This window comes from Aythya marila (assembly GCF_965140915.1).
Source record: "Aythya marila genome assembly, chromosome: 27".
In the NCBI taxonomy this organism is placed as follows: domain Eukaryota; kingdom Metazoa; phylum Chordata; class Aves; order Anseriformes; family Anatidae; genus Aythya; species Aythya marila.
The window spans coordinates 1768668-1792430 of record NC_139068.1 but is presented as its reverse complement, the minus strand read 5'-3'; the positions used below and the strand labels follow the sequence as shown (position 1 = coordinate 1792430).

General features: G+C 65.9%; 2 protein-coding genes across 2 annotated transcripts in view; one reads left to right on the top strand and one right to left on the bottom strand.

The window, feature by feature from the left end:
• Nucleotides 1-6815, top strand: part of UNC13A (unc-13 homolog A) — a gene marked incomplete at its 5' end in the record, with an annotated part of 28983 nt that extends 22168 nt beyond the window's left edge. Inside the window, 6 exons of the mRNA XM_082779902.1 lie at nt 3038-3094; nt 3195-3275; nt 3385-3532; nt 5298-5390; nt 5489-5648; nt 6185-6815. Of these exons, the coding sequence (XP_082636028.1) occupies nt 3038-3094; nt 3195-3275; nt 3385-3532; nt 5298-5390; nt 5489-5648; nt 6185-6473 (828 nt within the window). The 3' untranslated portion in view covers nt 6474-6815. The remainder of the gene's footprint in view (nt 1-3037; nt 3095-3194; nt 3276-3384; nt 3533-5297; nt 5391-5488; nt 5649-6184) is intronic.
• A 1544-nt stretch (nt 6816-8359) lies between these two features.
• On the bottom strand, nt 8360-22097 carry LOC309887872 (unconventional myosin-Vb-like; the record flags this gene model as incomplete). The annotated part of the gene is made up of 37 exons (XM_082779901.1): nt 8360-8518; nt 8606-8686; nt 8760-8934; nt 9020-9290; nt 9639-9789; nt 10043-10132; nt 10352-10503; nt 10665-10799; nt 10986-11079; nt 11246-11432; nt 12730-12824; nt 12902-13129; nt 13264-13377; nt 13719-13864; nt 13983-14076; nt 14201-14410; nt 14977-15216; nt 15485-15641; nt 15747-15958; nt 16219-16330; nt 16406-16492; nt 16623-16720; nt 16814-16957; nt 17410-17493; nt 17781-17903; nt 17982-18122; nt 18338-18419; nt 18606-18871; nt 18951-19063; nt 19289-19390; nt 19568-19649; nt 19789-19929; nt 20075-20231; nt 20365-20509; nt 20595-20757; nt 21012-21122; nt 22071-22097. 37 exons carry the CDS (start codon nt 22095-22097, stop codon nt 8360-8362), a joined length of 5169 nt encoding a protein of 1722 aa, XP_082636027.1.
• Nucleotides 22098-23763: the final 1666 nt, after the last annotated feature.

Here is a 23763-nt window from a genome sequence, read left to right as displayed (position 1 = left end):
GGCAGCTTCAGTCCTTCCTCGTCTGCTGGGTCTGGGGCTGTCCGGGGCAAGGGAAGGGCCAAATCCCCCCCGGCCTGAGCCCTCCTTGAGCACGGGAGGCGCAGCAGCAGCGTGGGTGCGACCGGGTGCTGACCTGCAGGGACAAACACCCGTCCCTGTTCCCCCCGGGCCTTTAATTTCCAACAGCAGCATTTGGAGAGAACTGGGGCCTGCCCCCTACCTCCCCCCCCGACCCCACATCCCTGGGGGGGGGTCTGTGTGGTGCCAGCTCTGTGGGGCACTAGGTCCCCCTGTCCCCCCATCACCCCGTGCCTCAGTTTCCCTCCAGGGTAGGGAACCCTCCTGGTAGCCCTGCTTGGCCCAACCGTGCTGCTCCCCCCCCCGCCTCACCCCTCATCCCCCTGCTCCCCCACCCCCCCGCAGGCTCTCTCACCCCCTCTGCTGCCCCCTCCTCATTCAGATGTGCTCCAGCCCCCCCAGGAGGCTGCTCCTGACCCCCACCGTGTGACCCCGCTGTTGGCCCCATCCCTGCAGGGCCTGGGCACGGGGCCAACGCTGGGACCAGAGCTCTGCCTGTGCCCACCCACCCTGAGTGTGCCCCCCCCGTGCTGTGAGCACCCACCAGTGCTGGAGGGAATGGCAGGGCACCGGGGGCTGCCCACACACAGCTCCTGCTGCCCCGCAGCCCATGGGGACCAGTTCCCTCTGAGCCCAATGGGGACCAGTTCCCTCTGAGCCCAATGGGGACCAGTTACCTCTGAGCCCAATATCCCACAGGGTCCACTTCCCTCGGAGCCCAGCATCTGCATCCCAGCACGGACCAGTCCCCCAGGGACCCTGCGTCCCAGCAGGACCCAGTCCTCCACTGGCCCAGCGTCCCAGTAGGAACCAGTTACCCCCAGCCCAGCACCCCAGGGTGGCAACCAGTCTCCCACCAGCACAACATCCAATATCCCAGAGGGACCAGTGCCCCCCACCCCTTAGGAGCTCAGCGATGCCCTCGCCTCCAGCCTGCGGCTCCCACTCCTCACGTCCCCCCCCCGCCCCATCCCACGCTGCCCCCCCGCCACCGCTCAACCTCTGACATTGCTTCTACAGGGCACGCTTTTGAGAAAACATGGCAAGGGGACAGAGAAGGTAAATAGCCCGTGGGCTCCGTGTGTGTCCTCGCCCCGGGGGGCCACCCTGGTGGCCCCACACCCGGCCCCCCCACCCCCCCCGGGGCCTGTCCGTGCTTCCTCTGTCGTGCTGTCTGGCTGTGGCGTGCTGTGGTGTCGCGCTGTGCCGTGTTGTCCAGGACGTGTGCGGGATGGGGCCGTGACCCGTGTCTGTGTTACAGGGTGGGGTTGTGCCGTGTGTCCCCCCCCAGCCTCTGTGTGTGTGTGTGTGGGGTGTTTCCCATCCCAGGCAGGCGTGGGGGACGCTGCCCCATGGAGATGGACCTGGGGGGGCTCAGCATCCTGCTGGGGTACAGGGTGTGTGTGCTCGAGGGAAGCTGGGCACGAGCCCGTCCCAGTGCTGCTGGCCTCGGGAACAGGGCTCTGGGCCATGCTGGGGGGCTCAGGGGGCTGCTGGGATCCCCTGGATCTCTGCCCCCCCCCCAGCCCCATGCCTGGGGGACCAGCAATGCTCGCTGAGCCCCACGACCCTCCCAAAAGCGTTTCTGCAGGCAGTGCAGGCAGGCAGGTGCTCCCTCCACCCAGGTGCTCCCCACTGCCAGGCTGGGGGCCAGCACAGCCCCCAACAGCTCCCCCCCTGCTCCCCAGCCCTGGGTGCCCCAAAAAGCCACACCGGCACCCCATGGGGCGATGCTGTGGTGCCCGGCCCCACTGTCCCCGTGCTGTGACTCAGGGGACCCCCAGGTCCTACCCCGCTGTGTTCCTCCACTGGCCACAATTCCCCAGCCGTGGGGGGCTGCAGGGAGCAAGGACCCCCCCCAGTAGGGACAAGACGCGGCACTGTAACTGTCCCTCGCTGTTCTCCTCAGAGCAGGGTGAAGCTGCCCAGTCACACTGCAGGAAGGACACGGCTCCTCTGCTCCCCGGCCTTGTCCCGTGCGCTGTGGGGTGGGGGGGTCCCAGCTCTGTACCGTGTCCCGTGGGGGTCCCGGCTCTGTGCCGTGTCCCGTCAGGCTCCGTTTGACAGCCGCATCCCTGGGCTGCTGACCGGCCGGGGAACGGGGCCAGCAAGGGAAGGGTTAACGGGGCAGGAGTTGGGGCCACAAAAGGTTAATTTGGGGTCGGGGGGGGGGGGGATGTTGCGAAATGAAGGTGTGGGGGGGCCAAACCCTTGCGTAAGGCAGCGGTTCGTGGGGGTCTCATTGCTGGGAAGGACTGGAGCTGCTGGTGCTGGGAGGAGCCGGGCCTCGCTGGCTCTGTCCCAGTTTGCCCAGTTGCACACTGGAGGGCCTGGGACGGGGAGCTGGGGCTCAGCCTGATGAGCGGGTGCAGCCCCGGGGGTGGGTGACACCCCTACACCCCATGCCGTGGGGCTGCACCCCCTGGGGCCGTGCCGGTGCTGCCCGTGGGACGGCGTCGTGTCCCCATCCATGGGGGTGGCACGGTGCGGGACAGCTGGGGACCGGCACCGTGGGGACCGGTGACACCGAGCCGTGGTGTCCCCTGACTGGGGGGACCGGGGGTGCCATGCGGCCTCGACACCAGCACCATGGGGCACAGGGGGACGGTGCCAGGTGCCACGGCTGTCCCCCTGCACTCTCTCCGTCCCCCCACCCCGCTGCACTCTCGTCCCTGCGGTGCCAGCAGTGCCCGGTGCTCGGGGACACGGACGCGGGTGCTTGGGGAGCAGGCTGGGACCCCAGGGCGTGCGGTGCCTGGCTCCAGGGTGACACCCTGCCCTGGTGTCCCCGAGCCTCGTCATCACTGTGCCCTGTGTTCTGGGCTCTTGGGGAAGCCCAGAGGGCTCGGAGGAGCCCCCCCAGAGCCTGGGGGTGCCGGGGAGCCCCCAGGCAGCAGCGCACCCAGCCTTGCACCCTGGCCGCTCACCGGCGCCGTTCCCTTCTCTCTGCTCTCCGCAGGGCACGCAGATGATCTTCAACGCGGCCAAGGAGCTGGGGCAGCTCTCCAAGCTGAAGGTGAGGGTGGGGGGGGGGCCCAGATCCCTTCGGTGCCGGGGTGAGCGGCACCGTCCCCCTTGCAGGGTCCCGCTCTGAGGGCAGGATTTGTCCCCGGCAGGACCACATGGTGCGGGAGGAAGCCAAGAGCCTGACCCCGAAGCAGTGCGCCGTGGTGGAGCTGGCCCTGGACACCATCAAGGTGAGGGCACCCTGGGGCGCAACGGGGAGATGGGGGGGAGCCCATGGGGGAATGTGGGGAGGGGGGGCAGCAAGCAGAGCCCCCACCCCATGGCCGTCCATCCCTGCAGCAATACTTCCACGCCGGCGGCGTGGGGCTGAAGAAAACCTTCCTGGAGAAGAGCCCCGACCTGCAGTCGCTGCGCTACGCCCTGTCCCTCTACACCCAAGCCACCGACCTCCTGATCAAAACCTTCGTGCAGACCCAGGCTTCACAAGGTAGGGCCCCCCCCCACCCCCCGGCCTGCTTCTCCCTCTCCCACCCCTCCCAGGGCCGTATCCTGCCCCCGTCCTGGTGGTGCTGGGGTCCCGGAGGCTGCGGGCGTGAGGCTGGGGTGGGTTGGATGAGTTCTGTGGATAAAGAGGGGCCGTGGGGTGCCCGGGGCAACCTCATCCCCCCCCCAGGAAGAGCAGCGTGGCCCCGGTGCCAGGCTTGTCTGCGCCCCCGGGGCGTGCGTGTGCTGTCTGTGCGTGTCCCGAGGGACGTCCGTCCGTCCGTCTGTCTGTGCCTCCTGTGCCAGCCATCCGGGGGCCGGCGGGGTCCCACGGGTGCCCGCAGCACCCCTGGGTGCCGGGGTGGTGCCCGGCGCCTCCGTGTCACTGCAGTGTCGTCCGGCTGTCGGCCGTGCGTCTGTCTGCCCGATCTGATCTCTCTTTCTCTCTCTTTCTGTTCCCCCCCCTTTTCCTTTTGCTGTCCCCCCCCCACGCACGTTGTCTCCTTCTCCTCTCTCCGTCCGCTCCGTGCCGTGTCTCCGTCTCTCTCTCTCCTTCCCACCAGTTCATGGTGGAAAAGGTGTTAGGTTTACCCTTAGTGAAGAGATTTATCCTGAGAAGGGTAGGTGCACCGCTCGCCCGCCCCAGCACCCTGCCTGCAGCCGCCGGCCTGGGCTAGTAACCGTCCCCCCCCACCCCCCCCATGCCAAGATCTGTGCCCCCACCCCCGCCCCAACCAAGCGCAGCCGCTTTGGGCTGAATCGGGAGGAATTTGGGGGCGCTCAGCCCCCTCCCCGTCACTGCAGCTGGGGGTGCTGGTGCTCACCTTCACTCGTGAGCTCGGGACGCCCCCACGGTGTCCCCAGAGCTGCTGCTGGGGGGGGCACCTGCCACCACCCGTGGCCACCCCCGTGGCCCCCCACCCCGCTGCCAGAAGGACCATTACTAGCCTTGCTCCGGCGAGCCCCCCCCTCGAGGAATGAGCACAGCCCCCCCCGGGCCCCGCTTGGCCTCCATCGCACACCGCCGGGGTGGGGGGGCCGGGTCTGCACCCCCCCTGCTTGGCCTCCTGCACCCAGCCCCCCCCCCCCCTCGCCCTCCATCGCCTCCATTCCGGCTCAGCATGCGGCACTGCCCAGGCAGGGGTGCCCGTGGGGACGGGGGGCTGGGGGGGGGCAGAGGATGGAGGCTGGAGCGTGGCATGGCCGCAGCGCTGTGCCCCCCCCACGCCGTGCTGTGACACCCGGGGACGTGTCCTTCTCGCTCTGATTTCCTTCCCACCGGCTCGGTCGGATGCCCTGAGCCTGCCTTGCCCCACCGAGCCTGGCCCCCCCCCTTCGCCTTGCACCCCCCACTCCTTCACCCATGGGTGCATGCACGGCTCAGGGGGTGGGGTGGGGGGGTTGCAGGTCACCAGATCCCCGGGACTGGATGTGGTCCCCGAGATGGAGGGGCAACGTGGGGCCACTGGTGGCCCTGGTGGTGGCACAGGGGCTGGGACAGGTCCCCTGGAGCACTGACCCCCCCTCAGCCCACAGGCACCCCCGCCCCGTCCCCCCTCTGCCCCATCAGGGCAAGGGGCTGGGGCCCAGGACCCACAGACTGGGGGGGGGACAGCAGTGACCCAGCCGTCCCCACGTGGGGACCAACCCCGCTGTCCCCACCCGGTGGCGGTGACCTGCCTCCTCCAGCGGGGTGGGTGGCAGGCAGGGGACACCGGGGACACGGGGGGGGGGCTGGCACTCACACTGCCCCCCCCTCGGCCACGCAGGCTCCGGTGTGGACGACCCCGTCGGGGAGGTGTCCATCCACGTGGAGCTCTTCACGCACCCCGGCACCGGAGAACACAAAGTCACCGTTAAAGGTGGGTGCTGGTGGCCTGGGGGGCAGGGGACCGGGGGGTGGTGGGGGTCCCGGGGGGGTGGTGACACCCCGTGAGCCCCCCGCGCCTCCTGCACGCAGTGGTGGCCGCCAACGACCTGAAGTGGCAGACGTCGGGCATCTTCCGTCCCTTCATCGAGGTCAACATCATCGGGCCCCACCTCAGCGACAAGAAGAGGAAATTCGCCACCAAGTCCAAGAACAACAGCTGGGCCCCCAAGTACAACGAGAGCTTCCAGTTGTGAGTGGCGGCCCCCGGGGATGGGGACACGGGGATGGGGACGTGGGGATGGGGACCCCTGGGGACACAGGGATGAGACACGGAGACGGGGACTCCTGGGGATACAGGGATGGGGACATGGGGATAGGGTCATGGGGATGAGGACCTGGGAATGGGGACCCCTGGGGACACAGGCTTGGGACACGGGCATGGGGACCCCAGGGGACATGGGATTGAGACACAAAGATGGGGACCCCTGGGGATACAGGGATGGGGACATGGGGATGAGGACCCCTGGGGACATGGAGATGGGGACACAGGGATGGGGACCCCTGGGGACACAGGGATGGGGACACCACCACCAGTTTCAGCTGCGGTTGCTCATCCCCACTGGGATATTTTGGGTATTTTCACCTTGGCAAAAACCACACAGGGAAAGCAGGAAAAAAAACAAAAAAAAGGGATTTTTGGGGGGCAGGCGGGCAGCGCCCACATGCGCCGCTGTCTCGGAGCCCCCTCCCCGTGCCAACACCTCCTGTCCCTTGTCCCCCCCGCAGCACCCTGGGGACGGAGACGGGCCCCGAGTGCTACGAGCTGCAGGTGTGCGTGAAGGATTACTGCTTCGCGCGGGAGGACCGCACGGTGGGCATCGCCGTGCTGCAGCTCCGCGACATCCTGCAGCGCGCCAGCTGCGCCTGCTGGCTGCCCCTGGGCCGCCGCATCCACATGGACGACACCGGGCTCACCGTGCTGCGCATCCTCTCCCAGCGCAACAACGACGAGGTGGCCAAGGAGTTCGTCAAGCTCAAGTCCGACACGCGCTCGGCCGAGGAGGGCAGCAGTTAAATCCCCCCCCCTTGTCCCCCCCCCTACCCAGCCCAGCGTCCTCCAGCCACGTATAAGCCATAAGAGCGGCCGCGAGAGGAGGCGCCTGCCCGGCCCCGGTGTTTGGGGGGGTGCAGGGGCAGTGTTGGACCCCCCCCGTCCCTCCCCTGGGTGGTAGCGCTGAGCACGAGCACCCCCCCGTCCCACCCCGATGGGGCTGGGGGGGCTGCAGGGAAGGGCTGGACCCCAAGCTGGGCGATGGGGAGGCTCTGCCCCTTCCCAGCCTGGGCTGGAGGGACCCTCATGCCCCATCCCCACCCCACCCGGCCCTAAACCTCATCGAGTGACACAAGGGAAGCACTGGGATGGGGGGGGTGGGAGGTTGCGGGGGGGTCTTCCCAGCGCGATGACCCCTTGTCCCCCACCCGGTGTTAACCAGGGGCAGGGCCCCCCCAACCCAGCACCCTGTACATATGTAAATAGCTGTACATACACGGGGCAGCAGGACACGGCCGTGTCCCGCACCCCGAAGGGCTATAGGGGCTGGGGGGCCGGTGGGCACAGCCCCCACCACAGGGTCCCCCCCCCAGCCGGCGGTGGCACCACCAGGGCCGGGAGCAGCAGGGAGCAGCCCCCGGCCCCTATCCTGTCTTCCCTGCCTGGCCGCCGTGCGGGTGGCCCCGCTGCCCCCCCCCAGGGTGCCAGGGTGGGGGGCACCCCCCTCCCACGGGCTGGGGGGGCACCCATCTCCCTTGGCTCTGGTGAGCAGGGACTGCCCCCCTCCCCCCCCCATGTGGCACAAGGTCCCTGCAGCAGCCCCCATGGGACCTCTTTGGCACAAGCAAGACCCTTGGCCCCCTCCCCAATAGGACCCCCCCCACATATTCCCCATTAACCACCATTTCTGTGTGATCAGTGGTGTGCGTGTCTCGGGGGGGTGGATAGGGAGCACAGCGTCCCCCCCGTGCTGAGAGGGACGGCCACCCCTCAGCACCAGGGGGGACAGAAGCCTGAAGCCCCCCCAGGTCAATATATACCTCTCAGCCCCCTCCCCACCCCAAAACAGGGTAACCCAGCCCGCCCCCTCCCAGTCCTTTTTCTATAGGATTTGCCTGGGACCAAAGGGTTTAGGTATCCACTCTCATTTCTGTTCAATGTTTACACCCCTTTTCTAACTGCTGCTCCCGGGGGGGGGGGCCCAGCCCCATTCTCCCCCCCCCCCAAAAAAAAATGTGCCCCCTCCCCCCCAAGTCCTGTTTGGCATGTGATTGAACCGACCCCCCCGCTCCTGTACCCGTGTCACCGATGCCCCTGTGTCTGTACCTCCCCCCGCCGGGGGGGCTACCATGGATGCATGACCGTGAGATGTTTTGCACTATTTTGACTTTTTTGGGCTCTGTAAAAATATTTTATTATAACTGACATTAAAAAGCACACCCTTGGCTGTGGCTGCAGGTGCTAGGGGGAGGGAGGAGCAGGCACCCAGGGGCTCCCTATCCCCACTGCCCCCCCCCTTTAAGCTCAACCCCAAGGATAAGGACCCCAGGGATGCTGCACCACCCCCCCCCACAGCTCAGGATTTGCTCTTCCCACCCCATGTAAAGGACAAACTTCATCCCGGGGTTAAAGGGGACTGGGGCAGACCCCAAACACCCGCCCCCCCCCACCTCCAACCACCCCCACCCTGCAAAGAGCGCATGCCCACAGCCAACTTCAGACACCCAAATTATCTGCAAAGACTTTTATTAGCACCAAAAGGATTAAAAAGTGGCCGAAACAGATGTGGCTGCGCCACAAAACAAAGTACCCGCGGGGCTCAGCAACAAACAGCCCCCAGGGGAGCACCACGCAGCGCAGCAAACCCCAAATCGCCGCCGTCCTCCTGCTCCTGGGGGGTCAGACGGGGCTCAGAGGCGGAGGAGGAAGGCCAGGTCCATGGTGTCGGGGATGCGGATCTCGTCCAGGTGCACGGGGGAGGCGACGAAGGGCAGGTTGACAGGGAAGAGGTGGCTGGTGTCCACCAGCAGCTGGCTGGGACCCCCCTGCTGCTGCTCCTGCAGTCGCTTCTGCAAGGGACACGGGGCTCAGCAAGGGGGTAGCAAAATGGGGACGGCAAAATGGGGACAGAGCCCGGGGCCGAGGTCCCCGCTTACCTCCACGGTGCTGATGAAGTCGGGGCTCACGCGCTCCTCCAGCCCCGCAGCGGGGGTGTACGCCCGCAGGATCTTCACGACCTGGAGGGACATCGGGGGAGCTCTGTGACCCCCCTGCCCCAGAGGGTGACCCCCAATCCCCCCCCTCGGGTACCTGCTGCGGGGACAGCACCGTGCACAGGCTGCAGATCGCCCCAGCATCCTCCTCCGTCGCCTTCTTCACCTGCAGCAGCTGGGCAGCCTGCACCAGCGGCTCCAGCATCTCGCGGGCCCCGCTGTGCTGCAGCCCCTGCGCCCGCAGCCACTGCTCCAGCTGGCTGATGTTGTACCTGCCGTGACAAAGGGGGTCAGGGGGAGGCACCCACCGTGTCCCGGCCCCCCCAAAACGCACTACAAGCCCGCGGGGGGACCAACCTGAGCTGGATGCCGCGGGTCCAGGAGCAGGCGTCCTTCCTCAGCAGCAGGTAGTTGAGGGTGGTGCCGCTGACGAGGAAGAGGAGCTGGCGCAGGACCTGGTGCCCCACGGCCGGGGCCAGCCCGTGGCGACCCAGGAGCTGGTGGAAGGAGCCCAGCTGCTGCAGGAGCTCGGGCAGGGTGTGGGCTACGGGGGCCGAGGGCCGGTGGAGGCTGGGAGGGCAGGAGGAGGCCAAGCCCTGGATGGTCTCGCTCTCCAGCATTGCAGAAACTGGAGGGTTAGGAAGAAAAAAAGGGGAAAAAAAGGTTGGTCAGAGCAAAGAGGTGCTGTGTTGTGCTTTGCAGAGCTCCTTAGCTCTGCATCGTGGTTGGGGACATAAAGACTGGTAGAGTAGGGGGGTGAGGGAGCCCCCCCAGGGCTACCCAGGGGTGCTGAGCCCCCTCCAGCTCCCCCTTCCAAGCTGGGAGGCTCAGGGAGCAGCAGGACCCCACAGAGACCCAAATCCAAGCCCAGCTCCGGGCACACCACAGGTTGCTCCTGCAGCGCTCCCCTCCCCAGCATCCCAGCACAGGGGCCCTGCGAGCCCCCCAGCCCCCATTCCTTGAGCCCCCTCATTACCAATCATGGGCTTGAGGCGCTTCTCGGCGGTGCGGATGAGCTGCTGGTAGAGCTGCACAGCCAAGGCGCCCAGGCTGCGGCCGGCGCTCTGCAGGTCCAGGTGCTGCAGGCGGTGTGTGCTCTGCCGTGCCGTGTTCCCCTGGGAGCAGCTCTGCGGGCACGGCCAGGTCAGGGGGACAAAAAATAAGAATAAAGAAATACAGGGTACCCCCCCCATCCCTCCTGGGGGATGAACGCATCGGCTCCATCCCTCTACAGCCCCATGCACACCCAGGTTGGGATGCTTGGGATGCAGCCCCAGCCCTGGGCAAGCTTCACTGCCCCCTTCCCAAAGTCCCCAAAGCCCCCACACTTCCCAGGAAGGGTGTAGGGGCGTGATGTCCCCCTCCCCAGCCCAACCTCACCTCATCCCGGCCGTACTGGCGCAGGCAGTTCAGAAGCTGGCAGGTGTTTGCCAGCCACAGGGCCACAACTTCAAAGTCATCGCTGTGCTTCTGCAAGGGGGGGGAAGTGAGCACAGTGGGGGGGGTCAGCGAGGCTCCAGCAATGCCAGAAGCAAGCACCCCCACCCCAGGGGATGCTCAGGTTGGACTCCCCAGCTCCCCCACGCAAAACCCTGGGGACCAGGCTGCAGCCCCAGTGCCTCCCCCCCATGTGCCAGCAGAGCTCCTGCTCCTCAGCCCAAATCCCCCCCCGGGGGCCAGGTCCAGCACCTTCATCACCCTCTTGATGGCGTTGATGGCTGCATCCAGCAGGGAGCGGGCCCGTGGCTCGTCACGGCAGTGGTCTGCGTGGCGGAGGCAGAGGAAGAGGAGGAAGGCCGGCAGCTCCGGCAGCGCCCCAGGGCTGCTCTGCGGGCGGTAGTCTGCAGGGGGGAGCAGGGGACAGGCACTTACTGGGAGCTGAAGGGGGCAGGGCGCTGCCCCAGCAAGGTGGGAAGGATGAGACCATCTTCTGGGGAAGAAACCCTAGTAGGGAGCAAGCTGCTCCGTTGGGTAATGGGGTCCCCGTCCACCCAAACCCTACCTGTGATGACGGCCTTGATGATGCGCCCTTCGTCCTCCATCCTCCACGCCAGCATGGCCTGAGACAGCCCCGGTGGGGATGGGGCTGCTTGGGACGCTGCTGGCTCCTGCCCCAGCCCGGTGGTCTCTCTCTTCACTGGTGGGGAGGAGCAGGGGTCACGTCCTGCTGTGCCCTGGGCTGGGGGACCTGGAGCAGGTCCCTTTGGCTCAGCCCAAGAAGAGCTCCCCGGGGTTTGGAGGTGCCCTGGTCCCCACACCTTGAGGCTGGGTGATGCACCAGCCCCAAAGCAGCCTGCCCCCCCCTCCCCATGCAGGCACTCACCTGTGAAGTCCTGGATCTGCTTTGCATAGGCTCTGAGCTGCTTCTGGAGCTTCATGGTGGTCCTCTCCTGCTTCTCCAGCTTCTGGGACAGCTCCTGGGCAGGGACAGCTCTTGTAGGGTCAGCCACCCCCACCAGCACCCAGCTCATGGGGTATGGAGCTGGGGGATGCCTTGGGTCCCCTGCATCACTCCCCAGTGGGATGCTGGGGCTCACTATGGGGTGGGGGGAGCTGCCCGAGCCCTGTGCCCCCCCCCCTTACCCAATTCTCCTCCTTGAGCCTCACGACGTGGTGCTGCAGCCCCTCCTGGCCCTGGTGCCGCTGCAGGTCCTGGATGAGGGCTGCCTGCTGCTGGCTCAGCTGCTTGAGCGAGCGGATGTTGAGGTGCAGCCCCTCCACCTCCTCCTCGTGCTGCTGCTTCTCCTCCTGCAGCTGGCTCGCCAGCAGCCTGCGTGCGCCGGGGGAACCCGAGTCACCGAGCCAGGCCGGTGTCACCTGCCTGGCCTGGCCTGGGACCCGTGCTGTCATTATCACTGTCAGTGACACACAGTGGGGTCGAGAGCACCCTCAGCATGCCCGTGCACCCCGCTGAGGGGTGCAGACCCAGGAGGAGGGGGTGCCATCCCCAGGGACCTGGCAGGGCTCAGAGGTGTGCCCACGGGAACCTCGTGCAGACCAACACGGCCACACGCAGGGCACTGCACCTGGGTCGGGGCAGTGCCAGACATCAGCACAGGACAGAGGGATGGAGAGCAGCCCCGTGGAGAAGGGCTTGGGGGTACTGGTGGGTGGGAAATAGGACATGAACCAGCAGCGCCTGCTCGCAGCCCAGGAAGCCAGCAGCACCCTGGCTGGGGTGAGGAGGGGATTGTGCCCCTCTGCTCTGCCCCTGTGGGACCCCACCTGGAGCACAAGGTCAGGGAGTCCAGAGGAGGCCACAGGGATGCTCAGGGGCTGGAGCAGCTCTGCTATGAGGACAGGCTGGGAGACCTGGGGGTGCTCAGTCTGGAGAAGAGAAGGCTCTGGGGAGACCTCACAGCGGCCTGCCAGTGCCTGAAGGGGACTTGTAAGAGAGACTTTTTCCACAAGGGCACGTACTGATATGACAAGGGGTAAGGGATTTAAACTAAAAGAGGGTAGGTTCAGATGAGCTGTTAGGAAGAAATTCTTCCCCCTGAGGGCGGTGAGGCCCTGGCTGAGGCCTCCCCAAGGAGCTGTGGGTGCCCCATCCCTGGCAGGGCCCAAGGCCAGGCTGGATGGGGCTGGGGGCAGCCTGGGCTGCTGGGGGGGTGTCGTGCCCATGGTGGGGTGGGACAAGGTGCGCTTCAAGGTCCCTTCCAACCCAAACCTCTCCATGGAGCTGTGAATCATCACACCCCATCCCTCAGGGTGTGATTTGTCCCTCAAAGCCTGCAAGCTTGGGACTTGACCCCCTGCTCTGATCTTCCCTCTGGATGCACCAAGGCCAGTTGGGGGCACCCAGCAAGCTTGTGGGGTGGGGGCACCCATTCTGGGGAGCCCCAGCCTCCCAGGAGGATGCAGCACAGCAGGGAAGAGGAGCCATGCATGCAGGTAGGGAGACTGCTGCTTTAGAGGTTTGGAGCTGCCCAGCATCACAGCACTGCACGGGTGAGGTGGCTGCAGCTGGCCAGGACAGCAGGGAACCCCCCAGCAGCACCCCACGATGCTGCACCCCACTGCAGGGAACCCAGCCCTAGCCAGACCCTCCCTGTGGCCCCACTCACTTGTTGGCAACCTGCACAGCGTCGTATGCATGCTTCAAGTCATCATCCGCTGCCTTCTCCGGGCTCCTGCCCAGCCCCAGCATCCCGGCGATGTTCTGCCAGGACAGCAGGGCAGGGTGAGAGCAGCCCCAGCAGCCCCATCCTGCCCCATATCAGTGGGGCAGGGACTCACCCTTCTCTTGAGGAAGTCCAGGGGTTTCTTCTCCTCGTGCTCAGCAGAGGCTTTGCTCCTCCGCAGCTCCTTGCGGGTGCGGGCCAGCTCCTCGGTGACGGCGTTGAGCTGCCCCAGCAGCAGGAGGTACGCCTGCTCCAAGGGGTCCTGCCCCGCGCCACCGTTGGGCAGTGGCTCCGCCGCGGGCTGGGGACCCTCGGACACCGGCTGACAGCGCTCCTCCGGCCCCTGGGTGCAAGGAGGGGGCTTGGAGTGGGAACCAGGGGCTGAAATCCCTGCAAACACCCCCAGGTGGGCGCATGGTGGCCCCACAGGCTCCTTGTCACCCCCGACCCTGCCAGCCCCACCATTGTCCCCACTACCTCAGGCTGTTGGTCGGAGCCATCCTGGGATGGGGCAGTGGACATGGAGGACAGGTAGCTGCTCTCGGAGCCCAGGAAGCTCTCGGATGAAGGGGAGCGCCTGAAGGTGCTTTGCTGAGGGGGAGGAGGGCAGGGTTGGTGCCCCACACCCCAAACACCGACCGGCCAGCACACACCACTTGTCCCCTCCCCAGGATGGGGCACAAGGACAGGGCAGCTCAGCCCCCCAACCCCACAGCTTAACAGAAGGTAGTTTTGGAGCCTCCCCCTTAAAGAAAGGTGGTTTTGAAGCCCCCCCAAAGGATGATGGCTTTGGAGCCCCCCTCCTTTAAAGGACAGTGGCTTTGAAGCCCCCCAGGCTGCCTTAGCTGGGGGAGCCCCCAGCACACGAACCCAGTTGCCCACTTCCCATAGTCCAGGGGTCCCCAGGAGGGTCAAGCCCCCCAGCCCCTCACCCTGTGGAAGGCCACCTCATCCCGCAGGTTCTCGTAGCCCTGCTCCAGGCGGGCGTACTCCTTCACCAGGCTCTGGTAGCGCGCCCGCTCCTCCTCCAGCTCCTGCTGCAGCCCCCGGCTCTCCCGCACCGCGCGCTGGTGCTGCTCTGCAGGGGACAGGGGACACACGGGTAGGGGACAGGACGCAGCCCCTGCAATGGGGGGGGGGCACACCAGGCCTGCAGGACCAGCTTTGTGCAGGATGGGGCAGGGGAACCCTTCTACCTTCCAGATCCTGCGACTGCTCCAAGGTGCGTTGGATCAGGGCATCCCTCTCCTCCCCCAGGTGCAGTTTCACTGCCTCCACCTCTGCCAGGCGCTGGGGGGGGAAGCAGAGGGGTCAGTACAGCCCAGAGACCTCTCTGTGGGCACTCAGCACCAGGCTCAGTGTCCTGGAAAGCCCCCATAGATCAAGAGCAGCCCCAGCTATCCCCACAACAGACCTTCCGGAGCTCATCAACCTCCTGTGCCAGGCGGCTCTCGGCGCTGTGCCTCTCCAGCTCTGCCAGCCGCTCCTGCAGCTGCTGGACCTGGGCATCACGAGCTGCATCCTCCCGCAGCCCCTGCATCTCGGCCCGCAGGCGCTGCACCTCCTCGGCGTGGGCAGTGTTCAGCGCCGAGAGCTGCTCTGCCAGCCGCTGCTTCTCCTGGGCCTGGGGGGGCAGAGCAGGTTATGGGGTGCTGGGGGCATCCCCTCAGGTCCCCTTCTCCCCATCAGTGGGAGCCCTGAGCCTTGGGTACCCCCCCACCACGCAGAGCTGTCCATCAGGCACCATCCCAGATGGAGCCACGCATCATGAGCTTTGCCATGCCTTCAACATCCTGCTCCCCACCTCCAGGGACAGGACAGCACCACAGGGGCCCTCCCTCCCACCCCGCAGCCACCCCCAGAGCTGGAGCGGTAGCAGCCGGAGCCGAGACGCTCACCCAGATGGCAACAGGAGATGTGGCCGGTGGGAGAACGCGCTGTGCCAGAGCCATTCCGGCACACGCTGCCGTGCTGTGAGGCTGTGCCCACCCAAGCACCCATGAGGGCTCCAGCACCTCCCTGGGGTGCATCAGAAACCCAGCACTGACCCCTCAGCGCAGCACTCCTGCCTGGGGACACGCGTCCTGCAGGGCCAGCTCCATGGGCAGGATGGGGCAGCCCAGGGCCGTGCTTCTGGTGATACAGGGACTGGTCGGCAAAGGCAGGTCCGAGGCAGGCTGCAGCACCCACCTGCTCATCCAGCCTGCACTGCAGCTGCATCACCTTGATCTCCATGCCCTTGTGCAGCTGCTTGTAGTGCTCCACCGAGCGTGCCTCCGCCCGCAGGCGCCGCAGCTCCCGGCGCGCCCGTGCCCGGCGGTAGCAGCACTGCAGGTAGAGCACGGCCCCGCGCAGCCGGGTGTAGTGTCTCCGGGCCAGCCAGCCCCTGACGGCTGCCTGGATCACCACAGCTTTCTGGTGCTGCACCATCTGCAAGGGAGAGACGGGGCAGTGGCACCGCCAGCAGGCGCAGGGGCAATGGTGATGCCAGCCCTGTGCACCTGGGGACACCGGGGGCAGTGCCACACTGTCACCAAGAGGTGCTGTGATGCCAGCTGACCCCAAGCAGCATGGCAAGATGTCACCAAGGTGTCAGGAAGGTGACAGCATCACCGAGAGCATGCTGCTCCCCCAGCTGCATGGGGCAGGGGCTCCCCACTGCAGGACAGGGGCACCCAGCACCCTGCCAGGCTCCTACCTGCCGGTACAGACGCCGGGCAAACATGCCCCGGGCGAAGGCTTGGATGGTGACAGCAGCCCGGCGTGTGCGCAGGTAGGAGCGCCGGGCCAGCACCATCCTCACGGTCTTCTGCAGCACCACGGCAGCCCTGCTCCTCCGCAGCATCGCAGCAAGCCTGCGGGGAGGTGAGGAGCTGGGTGCAGGGCAGCAGAGCCCCCAGCACACCCCAGAGCCGGGTTTCTGCTCGTTGCATCTCCCTCAAAGCCCCATCCCTGCTCACCTGCGGGCCAGCAGGCCCCGGGCATGGCGCTGCAGGCAGAGCACCGCAGCACGCACCTGCCTGAAGCGCCGCCGCGCCAGCCAGCCCCGCAGGTGCCGCTGCAGCAGGGTGCAGGCTGCCCGCAGCCGCCGGTACCGCAGCTCCTCCAGGTACGCCACCTGGCCGGCCCGGAAAAACACCTTGCTCTTCCCACACTGGTACTTGCTGGGGTCCTGGGGGCAGAAGAGGGGAGTCAGAACCAGGGAGGAGGCACGCCCCAGACAGGTTCCTCTAAAGTGATGCTCTGTATGCTCCCAACCTCCCTTGCTCAGCTTCCCCAGCGGCTGGGGGAATCCCAAATCCTCCCCACCAATATTACACCCATTCCTGCACCCCATGGGGCACATACACACACACTGGGAGAAAGATGGGAAAAAGCATCAGCAAGGGATGCTCAGGTACTACAGCTGCACCCCCTGAGCAGAGCCCTTACCTGGAGCAATCTCCCCAGGGCAAGGCTGCAGCTCTGCTTCACATCAGCACCCCCCAGCTCCTCTCCGCTCACCAGAGCCCTGTATCTGTCGAAGAACTCCTGGTATGTCCACCTGTGGGGCACAGAGGGGATCAGGGGGGTGTTCTGGCCAGGGGAAGCCCTGGGGTGTCAGGGAAGCAGGGGGTACCTGGAGGGGTAGCCCGCGGCACTGATCCGGATGGTCTCCAGGACCCCACAGGCTCGCAGCTGCTCCACTGCTCGCCTGGAGTCAAACCTGGGGCCAAAGATAAAAAAAAACAACTGATCCCATGCAGCTCATCAGGTGTGCACCAAGGCATGCAGGGCAGGAGGGACAGGGCTTGGAGGGTGGGAGCAGAGCCCCGTGGTGCCCCCACTGCACTCACACGAAGGGCAGCTTCTCATCGTTGGGTTTGATGCAGCGGACATAGTGCGGCGTGGTGCTGCCCAGCGTCTCCATCAGCCGGTTCAGGGAGGCTCTGAACTGCAGAGCACAATGGGGAGGTGGTCAGGGCCAGCAGGAGGGCCTGGGGGTCCCCTGGGACAGGGCAGGGCTCGGGGCTCCCCCATCCTGTACCTGGCTGGAGATGGACTTCTTGCTCCTCTGGCTGCCAGGCAGAGACCTGCGGCTGGGGCGGCCGGGCAGCCGGTGGCCGCTGGACCTGCGGGACTGCAGGGACACGTCCCCATCCTCCAGGAAGAGCTCGGCCAGCAGGGCAGACTGCACGGAGCAGAGCTGTGAGCAGCAAGCAGCACCCCACACCGCCCCAGAGCCAGTACCGCCAGGACACGGCCCCAGAGGCCAGCCCCGTGCAGGATCCTGACACGGCCACAGCCCCAGTGTGCCCTAAATGTGCAGGGACCGGCTGTGCCACCTAGGGGAACCCAAGGGCAAGTCGTGGGCACCCTCCCGGGTGAACAAAAGCTCTCCCCCCAGATGTCCCTTACCTTCTGCCAGGGCCACATGGAGCAGAGGGGAGGAGAAGACAGCATTAGTGACATGGGAGCAGCAGCACGCCCCAGCCCGAGGGCAGGAGAATGAAATTGGGGTACCCACATCATGGGGCACCCTGACCGTGGGTCACCACCCCCAGGAAACGCAGGGCTCACCCTGCACGGCTTCCACCTCCCTCAACACCCACCCCTCCCAGCACCCACGGGGCTGGCTCTCACCTTGCTGGCTCGCAGCAGCCCCACCAGCTCCTCGGGGATGGTGTCCCTGTTCTTCTCCACGAACCCACTGCACTGGTACTCCACCTGGCAGGGGACAACACCAGCACCACCGTTAGGGGCTTCCCAGCCTGGATTGGGGCAGGGCTCTTGGAAAGGACCCTTGCAGGAGCCAGGGCTGGCTGTGGCCACACCGCTGATGGCACCACCACAGCCACAGAACCTCCTAATTTCTCTAATTCCTGCCCTTGGAGCTGCAGCCCAGCATGGAGAGGGCAGAGGCTGCAGGAGATGTCCCCAGCAGCTCCTGAGGGTCAGGCTGGGTGCTGCCAAGCCCCCCACCCAGCAAGGTACCACCACCACAGCTCTCCTACCTTGCCAGCGAAGTGGCAGACAATGAAGGCATCCACAGGCCTCTTGGGCTTCTGGAAGTGGGAGCTGCCGAGGTGAGTCTGGTAGAGCTTCTGCGCCCAGCTCCCGTCACTGCCTTGGGGCATCTGAAAGGCAGAGGGGTTGGAGGGGTGGCCGAGGGCTCAGGACAGCCACAGCAGCCTGCTCCAGTGCCTCGTGCCCACCTTGCACTCCTCGTTCAGCAGGTCCAGGATGCCGAGGCGGCCCTCGATGAGCTCAATGCATGGCTGGTTGTCACAGAAGTCGACAAAGACCCAAGGGATCTCCTCGGTCACATACTCCTCCTGCTCCAGCTTGAAGACATGCTGGAGGGAGAGATGGGGAGCAGGATGAGGTGGGGCAGAGGTGGCCGGTCACCGGCCTGTTTGCAGGCAGCAGCTGGGTTTCTGCAGGGCAGGGGCACTTCTGGGGCTGTGCCCAGCTCCAGCAGCCTCCCAGAGCACCAGCCACATCCCCAGGGCAGAAAGCCAGAGGCACCGGCACAGCAGGGTGCTGGAGGGGACATCTGGGTGACACCCACCAGGTTGAAGAGCTGCTGCAGCTTCTCGTTGGCGTAGTTGATGCAGAACTGCTCAAAGCTGTTGAACTCAAACATCTCAAACCTGCGGGGAGAGACCCGGCTGAGCAGGGCAGAGCCACCCCAACCAGCCCGGAGCTGCAGGTGGCCACGGACCCAACCCCGCTGCAGGGACAGGTACTGCCCCACGACCCAGCTGGTGGCCACAGACCCACAGCAGGAGCAGGACCGTGCTCTTCCACGCAGCATGGCAGAGGGGAGCCATCCTTACCCGTAGATGTCCAGGATGCCGATGGAGGTGTGGTGGCCCTCCGGTGACCGCAGGGCACGGTTGACCCTGCTCGCCATCCACCTGAAGACCTGCCCGTACATGTGCTTGGCCAGGGCATCCCGGGAGTCCAGTGCCTGCTGCCTGGAGAGCGGCTTCAGGTAGGTCTCCCCGGCGGTCACCAGCTTGCGGTGGCAGAGCCAGCGCATGACCTGCGCCTCCTCAATGCCCAGCAGCTTGCAGAACTGTCTCAGGGCCTCATCAGCAGGCTGCAGAGGGACAGAAGTGTCACCAGCACCACCGGGATGCGGGTCCCGATGCAGCTGGGCATTGTGAGCTCTTGCCCACCTCCACGAAGCACCCGTCCCCGTGGCGGTCCCTCCCTCTGACCACGATGTCGCCCAGATGCAGGATGGTAGCAAGGACGGAGAAGAGCTCCAGCTGGTCGGCCTCGGGGACACCTGCGGGCACAGCGGGGGCGTGAGGGGCTGCCCCCAGTGCTGGGGGGATCCCCACATCCCACAGGCTGGGGAGATGGGAACAGCCAGCAGATATCTGGGCTCCCCAGCACCGGGGTGTCCATCCCCGGTGCTCCCACCAGCAACGGGGTGAGGGCAGCGGGATGGTGGGGACCAGCCCTGCCCACCCCCACGGTCTCCCCCACCCATGCCCCACCAGGACAGTACCCAGGAGGGAGAAGGCGTGCCGCGTGTTGTCCAGGTCGGCTGCATCATCAATGCCAGCAGTGCACCGCCCCTGGCGGGTGTAGTGGAAGGTCTCTGCCCCACCTGCGGGTAAGATGTGCAGGTGGTGAAACCAGCACGGCCCCACCAGGCCCCAAACCCCCCCATCCTGCGGTGCAGAGCACACACAGCACCCACTGGCAGCCCAATCCTGCCTCCATTTTGGGGAACAGCAGGAACACCAGCACTGCCCGCACCATGCCACGGGGCCGTGGTACTCACGGAGACCCAGGCCCTGCAGCTCAGGCAGGGCGGCCGAGGCACAGAGCTGGTAGAAGATGTGGTAGTTCCTCTCTGCTCCCGCCTGTGGGAAGAGCAGCCAGGTCACCTCAGGGCCCCAAAAAGGGCAGTGCTGAGGCCCCAGACCAGGGACAAGGGACACTTTGCTCTCCCAGTGAGACCCAGGAGGAGCACAGCAGCCCCTGTGCAGCCCTGAGACCCACCTGGAAGGTGACGCGGGACTTCTCCAGCAGGTAGGTTTTGATGGTGGCCCCAGTGACACGGGCTTGGCTGAAGCCAATCTCGATGTACTTCCCAAAGCGGCTGCTGTTGTCATTCCTGGTTGTCTTCGCATTCCCAAAGGCCTGGCAGGAGGCGTCAGGTGGCCTCAGACCTCCAGGTGCTCCAGAGACCTTCAGGCCCCTCCACCCACCCATGTTACCGGGGGGAACATCAGGGATGCAAAGCCACAAGGAGCACAGGGAGAGCCTGGGACAGGCAGGGACCCACCTCCATGACGGGGCTGGAGGCCAGCACCTTCTCCTCCATGCTGGAGTCCCCCAGGCAGCCCCCGACGGTGGTGAAGTACCTCATGGCGTACTTGGCCGACGCAGTCTTCCCTGCACCCGACTCACCGCTGATGATGAGGGACTGATTCTTCCCGAACCTGCAGGAGGGGGACATGAGCCCGTGCCCCAGGGGGAAGGCTCTCCATGGGCAGTATGGGGGCTCCAGCCCTGCCCCACCACACCCAGGGGGCTGCTCTCACAGCAAGCCCCCCCCCATGGTGCTGCTCTCACCTCACCATCTCCTTGTACGCCTCCTCTGCCAGCGCGAAGATGTGGGGGTCCATGTCCCCCATCTCCCGGCCGCTGTAGGCATAGATCACCTCTTCCTCGTAGATGGGCAGCGGCTTGTAGGGGTTGATGGCAACCAGGATGATACCTGGAGAAGGGGACGTGCACAGGGAAGGGGCACGAGAGCACCCATCCCGGGGTGTGGGGGGGGACATGGGGTGCAGGGGGCTCACCGCAGTAGGTGTAGATGGCGTTGGCCTCCAGGAAGCGCACGCGGAGCGAGTGCAGCACGGCCGGCTCGTGCAGGTAGCTCAGGGCCACCAGGTCGTCCTTGCCCGAGAGGCACTCGGGGTTGCAGAGAGGCGGCAGCTGGGACTCGAGGGGGTAAGCCAGCGTCTGTGGGGACGGGGCAGGATGAGTGCTGAGCAGGGGCAGGCGGCCCCACGGTGGCAGCACAGGCAGGGGATGTGGCCACAGCACGCTGTGCTCGGACAGCAGACAAGCCACCGGGCACATCCACGGCCTCTCTGCTCCCCGCTGAGGAGCCCAGGCTGGTTTGGGGGCACAGAGCGAGCCCCAGCACCCAGCTCGGGATGCCCGGCCGTGCAGTGAGCAAAGGGACCCACGGGGCCACAAGGCCCCAGCCTCACCGAGCCATCCTCCAGGCGGAGGTGCAGAACAGCATCTCCTTCCTTGTAGTCTCTGGTTAGTTCTGCTGCCCTCCAGACCTGGACAGAGTCAGGGATCCAGACGCGGGCACCCTGCAGGGACACAGAAGGGATGAGGTCCCAGCAGATGGCCTCAAACACAGGACAGGAGATGCAGACAGCCCTGAGCTGGGCATCGCAGCCCCCTGTGGCTCTCGCAGGCAGCAGCCTGGTGCTCAGCATCACCACCAGGCACCCATGGACCTGCTGCTCCTGCTGGCAGGGATCCTGCCCAGCTGCGCAGGAGGGCACTGGGGCTACTGCTGTGGGATCAGCAAAGATCAGAGCCCGACACCAGAAAGCTTCTGCAAGAATGGGATCAAAACCAGCTCCGGCACCCCAGAAACAGAGCCAGGGAGATACCCCAGCCCCAGGTTCCTTGTTCTGACCCAGCCCCATGGCTCTCCCACCCCAGCAGGCAGCACCCCCTGCCCTAGTGCTGTAGGGCTGGCCCTACCCCACTGCATGATGCAGGGAGACGGGGAACCCACAGCTCCAGGACCCCACTGCAGCAGCTCCGCCAGCCTGCAAGGAGCAAGGGCTGCTGCAGGGGGCCGGTGCCCCCGCTGCTCCGTGCAGGCAGGAGCGAGGCCATATTGCAAGCTTAAAAAGGGAAAAAAAGCTCCTCTAATGGCTGCAGTGCTGCTGCCGGGCTCAGGGAGCACCTCACTGCTTCCAAACACCGCCTTGGAGCCCTCTGCTGCTCTCACATCCCGCTCCCACCCCAGCCCCTCATCAGGAGCCAGGGCTGGCGATGCCATCCTGCTGCTGAATCCACAAACCCAGGGGGGCAGAGGGCAGCGAACCCCCAGGTCTGGGGAGCACCCACACCACTGCCCTGCTGGAGCCCAGCAAACACGAGCCCAGCAAGCTGGGGAGGGGGCGCAAAGGGGGCTGCACTTTGGGTGCCCCCTCGCAGGGACCAGCAGCAGTCCCAGAGGTGCTGGGGGGGGCCCAGCATTGCAGCCCTTTCCCCCCACCCCCAGCAGCACCAAGCCTCACCTGCCCGTAGGGCTGCCCTGCTGCCATGGTCCCCCCACTTCTGCCACACTGCTGCCCCCCCTCGCCTGTGGTCCCTTTATGGCTGTTAATTGCTGCTAATTGGCTGGGGGGGTCCCCGCCCACTAATTGCTGCTAATTGGCTGGGGGGGGTCCTGCCCTGCTCTGCCACCTGGTCAGCCCCACACACCCTCACCCGCTAGGGGAGATGATGAGGGGCTGTGGCTAGCTTCTCCCCACCCCACAGCTGCAGCACCCTAAGAGACCCCCACCTTGTAGGCACCCCCAAGACACCCCCAACTCCCATTTGGGGCATCCAAACCCCCTCCTGGGACCCCCCTGAGAAGGGGACAACCCAAGACCCCTTGAATCACCCCCCTACCTGGGACCATGGAGGGCACCCCAAGCCTCTCCTATCTAAGACACCCCAAAATTGCCCTCATGCAGGGCAACTTGGGCCACCCACACCCTGACCCCCACCCAGGGCACCCCAAGCACCCATGGGTGAGCAATGGAGCGGGGTGCTGCTGAGCTACCCCTGGCTGAGTTCAGTTCAGTCCATGAAGGGATTTTTTTCTCAGCGCACCTCCAGCCTTTTTCACTGACTCATGCCATGGGTGCATGGGGGGGACACCCAATTTGGGACCCTCATCTGGGGCCCCCCTACCATGTGCAGTCCCTGTGGGGCCCTGACTTCCTTGCCCCAGGTCCCTGGGTCTGGGGGGTGGCACCCTGCACCTGCGGTGTGCTGGTGGGTGTCTGGGGGTGCTGCTGCCCATGGGTGGCCACAGCCCTTGGGAGTAGGTCCCCATGGCCTGTGGGTGCTATTTTCTGTGGGTCCTTGTGGTCCATGGGTGCCACTGTCCACGGGTGACACAGCCTGTGGGTCCTCATGGCCTGTGGGCACCCTTTTCTGTGGGTCCTCCTGCCCCATGGGTCCCACGTGCCCACGGTGGCCCTGGATGCTGCAAGGAGGTGGCTGATGGCCCTGTGCCGAGCGGCTCAGGGTTGGTGACCAAGATGAGGCCATGGGGTTGGCCTGGCAGCTGGGGACAGGGGGATGAGGGGCTGCCCAGGCAGGGTAAGAGGTAGGGGACAGCGAGCAGCCCTGGGGACAAAGCGGGGGTGCTGGCCAGGATGGGGACAATTCACCCCGTGGCAACATCCCCTTGGGACCCCGCTCTTGCCCCAGGCACCCGCCTGCTGTGCTCTGAAGCAATCCCACGGGGCGCTCTGCTGGGCAAATGGGAGGAGGGGAGCCTTGTCCCCCTGTAGGACAGTGCAACAGGGATGTTTGCTGATGCAAAAATTAATCCCCGCTCACTCGAGGTCCATCAGTGCCACGCAGCTCGTTAATGAATCCCATAGGTGGGCTCGCGCCGTGCGCACCCTGCGGACACCGGCCTAGGCCCCAAAAGCCAGGGAGACAGCAGGTGCTGGGCAACCTTTAGTTGTTTTTTCCTCCCCAAACTGGTCCCAAAACCCGGCCAAACCACCCCGGGGATCACCAAGTGGGGACACAGACAGACAGACAGACGGGAGTGCTGTGGGACAGCCGTGCCCAAGGAGCCCGGTGCCGAGACGCTGTGGGCAGCGATGCAGTGGAGGCAGCACATGGGTTCGTATATAGTAAAAAGTCTTTATTAAGAAGGCTTTGAAGTCAAAAAATAAAACTCTTGATACAATTTTCATAACC